At 37.0% G+C, this 5,174-nt stretch overlaps 1 protein-coding gene across 2 annotated transcripts; it reads right to left on the reverse strand.

Annotated features, from left to right (window-relative positions):
• Positions 1 to 1,418: 1,418 nt before the first annotated feature.
• LOC121750450 (ubiquitin receptor RAD23d-like) lies at positions 1,419 to 4,863 on the reverse strand. Of its 2 annotated transcripts, XM_042144989.1 has the most exons (13): positions 4,694 to 4,863; positions 3,709 to 3,870; positions 3,520 to 3,573; positions 3,209 to 3,279; positions 2,959 to 3,036; positions 2,684 to 2,855; positions 2,426 to 2,566; positions 2,281 to 2,349; positions 2,140 to 2,187; positions 1,951 to 2,060; positions 1,778 to 1,856; positions 1,549 to 1,683; positions 1,419 to 1,457 (listed from the first exon to the last, which is right to left on the reverse strand). In XM_042144989.1, the coding sequence occupies exons 1-12, from the start codon at positions 4,757 to 4,759 to the stop codon at positions 1,567 to 1,569; spliced, it is 1,167 nt and encodes a 388-aa protein (XP_042000923.1). In that variant the 5' UTR covers positions 4,760 to 4,863; the 3' UTR covers positions 1,419 to 1,457; positions 1,549 to 1,566. The 2 variants fall into 2 exon arrangements, with proteins under 2 accessions (XP_042000923.1, XP_042000922.1); XM_042144988.1 differs by having other exon boundaries at positions 1,419 to 1,683.
• Positions 4,864 to 5,174: the final 311 nt, after the last annotated feature.

A 5,174-nucleotide genomic window follows, 5' to 3' on the forward strand; every position in this document is an offset into this window, starting at 1 on the left:
TTTCTAAATTACATTAATACTCCGATTCTAAAGAAAAATTTCGAAGGGTTTTGTCATCATGTCATGTCGTGCATTTACTTCATGTATTTTTTTTTTTTGAGATTTGATACAGTTACTTGGTAGATTCAGTATAAACCATTTAAAAAAAACATGTTTCTTAATATCCCCCTCTCTATCTCTCTTTGTTAAATTCAATAGCTATATGATATTCATATAATTATACAAGATCACGTTCATTGAGATAAGCTTAATAAATCAACCAATCACTGAACTAATCACAGCTTGTTATTTGCTTGATTGATTATTAATCTCTGATTCACGATTCAATGAGAAATTTCGGAAAAGGTGGTTAAATTCGCTGACCTTTCGAAATTTGACATTCAATTCGCTGACCTTTCGGAATATGGGATCGGGGCATGCGAATTTTTTAGAATAAGGGATTTTTGTATATTTCTCTTTTTTCTATGCTTTTCTCTTATTATATCTCTTATAACATTTATGAATTGACCAAATTATCCACATAAAATTTAAATTCCAAATTCTAAAATTCTTCTCTGCTCGTTTGAAAGTTTTCCAGACAATTGATACAAGAATTCTTTAAAATTAAAAAAAGAATACCCATTTTTTCAAACAAACAGATAAAGAAAAATTGAAAACAGAAACATAACCGAATTAAGGGAATGAAAATGTCCTTCTTTCTCTCCATGTCACATAAAGAAGAAATCGGCCAACAATTTCAGGAATTAAAAGAACCAACTATTGTTAGCATTTAAAAACATTTAGAGTATGCAGTAGACCATGTATTTGGGATCTTGTCATAGAAAAATATGAAAATCTGCTCAAAAGAAAAAAGAAAATAAAATATAGACAAAAAGTAATTAAAACTGAATGCAGACATAGATTCCATAGGAAAACGGTAGCAAAAACTAGGGGGAAAGGGGAACGGAACTCTTTTAGTTTTAGATTGTTGGCTCTTCTTCAGAATTGCGGAGTACAGAAACATGATCGGTAAAAAAGTTACAGAATCTGAGATTCAATTTTTAGGTCGGTAATTTGGCCAATTCATAAATGCTATAAGAGATATAATAAGAGAAAAGCATAGAAAAAAGAGAAAAATACAAAAATCCCTTATTCTAAAAAAATCCGCATACCCCGATCTCATATTCTGAAAGGGCAGCGAATTGAATGTCAAATTTCGAAAGGTTAGCAAATTTAACCCATTTTTTCGAAATTTCTCCTGATTCAATACTACTAGAAATTCCACAAATACTTCCCCTTTTTCCGAAATTTCTCCTGATTCAATACTACTAGAAATTCCACAAATACTTCCTGCGTCACGCTGATTTAATTTTTCAATTATATGGAACTATTTTAGATGTTGCTTTGAAATTTTTGGATGGAGAGGGCAAGAGATGGAGTTAATACATTTCTGAGCATCACGCCATATAAATTAACTCCTTCAAAAAAAAGATGGGTAATTAAGTTCAGAATATGCACACAATAAGAACTGAGAAAATAGGGTTTTCGAAATAGATAATTGTTATTGACCTCGATGCTAATATTTCATCACTCTTCAAACTCATGTATATGGTCCAACAAGTAGTTCGCAGCCAGTTCCTCATTCTTGTTGCAGGCAAAGAACACTTGAAGAACTATTGCCCGGTCGAACCCCATAGATTCAAGCTGTAAAAGCATTACCATATGTTAGCTACAAAACAGATTCAAGAAGCCGAAAAGTGTGCATCTTTAGAGAAAGCTCTGTTCAGAGAGAAGTTACCCGTTCTATAGCCTCGCGTTCCTCTGGTGTAACTGTCACGGCTTGAGGCATTGCTCCGGGAAGCTGCCCCTCTACATTGCTGGAATCAACATCACACAAATAAAAAATTTGAACTAGAACCCCACTTCCAATGACAGGAACATGTTTTTAATATTATTGCAATATAGAGATACCCTTCATCGCCTTCTATTGGCTCATTGATCAGGCGAAGAAAGTCTGCTTGGTGGTCTTGAATCAGCCTCACTAATTGAGGATTTTGCTTTCCGAGCTCTTGAAGCATGGGCTGCCAACAAAGACAAAGCTCGTCAGTCAATGCCTGTTCGACATAGGAATAAGAAGATATGATGAGAAAGAGAGCGAACCTGCAAGATTTGAGGGTTGGCCTGCACCATCTCCCTCAGTGCTTGGAACTGATGCAAAGGATTAAGAAATAATTCAAAAATATTAGAAGCAAATACGAGAGTTCATGCTTCATTGAGCTCTTTTAAAATCCTCAAAACTACCTGTGGAGTGTTCCGTAGAAACTCTAGGGTGTTTGCACCACCAGCATTCGGACCCATAATTGGGAGACCCTGTTAAGACATAATCATATCTGCATCATCAACTATGCATTTTCCATTCACATGTAATGATCGTCTCTAGAATAACCTGTGGGAAAAGATTTAGTGGATCAGCATTCGGTCCAGAGGCAAGATCTGGTGCTGCTTGCACAGCTTCCTGAGGTTGTGCAGGCACATTGACAGCCGTTCCACCAGGTGCAGCAGGGGCTTCAGCTGATTCAGGTATCCCCTGAGATGCATCACAAACAAGAACGCGCCACCAGTGTAATTACTATTATTTGAAGGATTCAAGTTAAACGCGTGATGGAGAAAGCTTGAGAACAGCCAATATAGAAGTCTCACTCACAGAATATAAATAATCAATCGCTCTCTCTGGGTTATTGAAAGCAGCACGAAGAGCTCGAACAACTGTGTCTCTGTCCCAAGTTCCTCCACCCATATCAATAATCTGCTGGATAGTACCCTCAAGGTTATTACCTGATACTAGATTAGATGCAGCTTGCCCGTAAACATCCGACCTGCAATAAACCCGGATGTGAGAGTCCTAAAATCCACAATGGCACAATTGCAGGAAAAAAAGAGGAAAAAAGCTGTATAAAATATCATTAGAAGGATACTCACGCAGCATTGGCAGCTGTAACAGGAGCGGGAGAAGGAACAGCAGCAGGAGCTGGAACAGGAACAGGAGCGGGTGAAGGCCTGCGAAATAAATTAATTTTAAGCTCTGGCCACTAAATAAATTTAAGATGAACATAAAATTCTATCAATGTGCTACATGCATCCAAGAAAAGTAGGGGACAGAGAGGGAGGAAGGGAGCATCGAAAATAACAAAGTTCTGAGCACTAAAAGCAAATAGTAACAAAATCTTACACAGCCACAGGAGGTTGAGGGGTTGTCGATACTGGAGCTGCAGTAGTCTGCGATTCACCTGATCTTGGTGCCTAGAAAACGTAAAGCACAGATGATTTACAAAAGTACGCCAAACTTCACGAAAGCTTCTAGAACGTTGTTTGTAAATGGCATTTTTAATTAATCAATATGAGCAAATTGGTCAACACACATTGGTGCAGGGCATCAAACTATAGGAGTGATAATTGGAGTTGCAACGTTAAATAAATGAATTAATTGATTGTTTAACAGGTATAGAAACATCATTATTAGTGAATCTAGTTTGTTGTTACCTTCACGGTAGGTGCACTTGATGCCGTTGAGCCTTCACCTTGAGAGACCTTGTTCTACAACAGCAAAAAAGAATCACAAAAGAAAGGACAATCGATTGGATAATAACCGTAGATTAAAGTCTAGCGTGGGGAACATATCTGCTGTCTGTCTCCTAATGAATCAAGAATTAGCAATAAATAAACTCTTACCTTCGACAGCATAATAACAACAAAGGTATTTTCAGCAATTTTATTCTCATCAAGTGTTGTGCCATCTTTAAGAACTTTCCCTTGATGAATAAGCATTTGCAGTGCTGCAGGATAAACGCCAGCTCCCTGCGTAGTTTCTATGATACTCTTCACATTCTCAACCTGGATATTAAAGCTCATCAATGAAACTAGCCGGATCCCAAAAATAATGCTAATCGTTATTCTATATATTCACCAATTTAAATATGGCATATAAGATTCATCGATGTTCATATAAAGTCATCTCGAACAGCTTGTGTAATACCCTACGCAGCACCAGATGAGAAGCATTACATCCAGTAGTTAATACATGATTGGGATGACCATCTTCTCGCACTTGTGATACCGTGAAGTGGCGATAATTCCCACAAACAAATGACAGTCACCATGATCATCATAATTCGAAGACACTTATATTCTTCTTAATGACTCAAGCACTACTGCAGAAGCTACTAAATCCATAATCCAACTAAAGGGATTGCAAAATATTAAATACTACATCTATTCACTGGAATAAATTACTTATTTGAAACATCGACCTCTACTATTAAGCTTCATTAACACTTAATTAGAAAATCACTATAGAAGTATAACACCAAAGAATTTTAATCACATGTGAACTTCATCATAACTCACAAACTAAAACGAACATACGCTTAAAAGATTGAATAGTTCCTACATCCCATCCATTGCTCAACAAATTCAATTGAACAGTTTCGCAATTGAAATGGGAATAGGATGATTTCAACATGTAAAATCTCAGATATCTTCTATCATGATATACTAATTCCAAATAGCAGATTAAACAACAACATCTCCACAACAAATGAATCAGTTAAATTTCCAAAAACCGCAAATAAATCGAGCGTAAAAACTTATAATCAATTAAAATTCGAGGCGAAACAACACAATTAGGAATGATCAAAACATAGGAGTTATAGAAAACCTTGTCTTCGGGTTTCACTTCGATTTCGAAGCTGGTGCCCTTGAGCGTCTTCACGAAAATCTTCATTTTTAATTGTTACAATAATAATTGATACGGATTTTTGAGGATTTAGTTTAGAGTTTTTTGAGAAAAGACGTAGAAGAGCAAGCGCATAATTTCGCTGTGGACTTTAATTTTGCCTTTCAGAGATATTTTTCCACAGTATCTCAGCTCTGAGTGGGCGATATACACTCGCTCTAGCATTCGCGTGGAAGACGGAGGGGAGGGGAGGCAGTATGATTGGTGCGTGGAACTCACGGACGATATCCGAGGTTGGCTTTTATTGGGTTATAGATAAAAAAGTGAGCTGCACTGTCTCTGTACCGTCCCTTATTCCGTCCCTTATTCCGTATTTCACTACTATTTGAGGCCCCACTGTACTTTATTCCTTCATCCCTTAACTAAGGAACGGAACCTGAAACGCTCCGTCCCTTATTCAGTC

The sequence above is a fragment of the Salvia splendens genome, chromosome 10, assembly GCF_004379255.2.
Source record: "Salvia splendens isolate huo1 chromosome 10, SspV2, whole genome shotgun sequence".
Taxonomy (NCBI): domain Eukaryota; kingdom Viridiplantae; phylum Streptophyta; class Magnoliopsida; order Lamiales; family Lamiaceae; genus Salvia; species Salvia splendens.

Bases quoted from the DNA above. Each gene is read 5' to 3' on its own strand.
- LOC121750450 (XM_042144989.1), bottom strand. From the start codon at position 4,759: ATGAAGATTTTCGTGAAGACGCTCAAGGGCACCAGCTTCGAAATCGAA. The intron at 2,567-2,683 runs GTGAGTGAGACT...GATGCATCTCAG, and splicing joins CGATTGATTATTTATATTCT to GGGATACCTGAATCAGCTGA. The intron at 1,684-1,777 runs GTAACTTCTCTC...ATGCTTTTACAG, and splicing joins AACGCGAGGCTATAGAACGG to CTTGAATCTATGGGGTTCGA.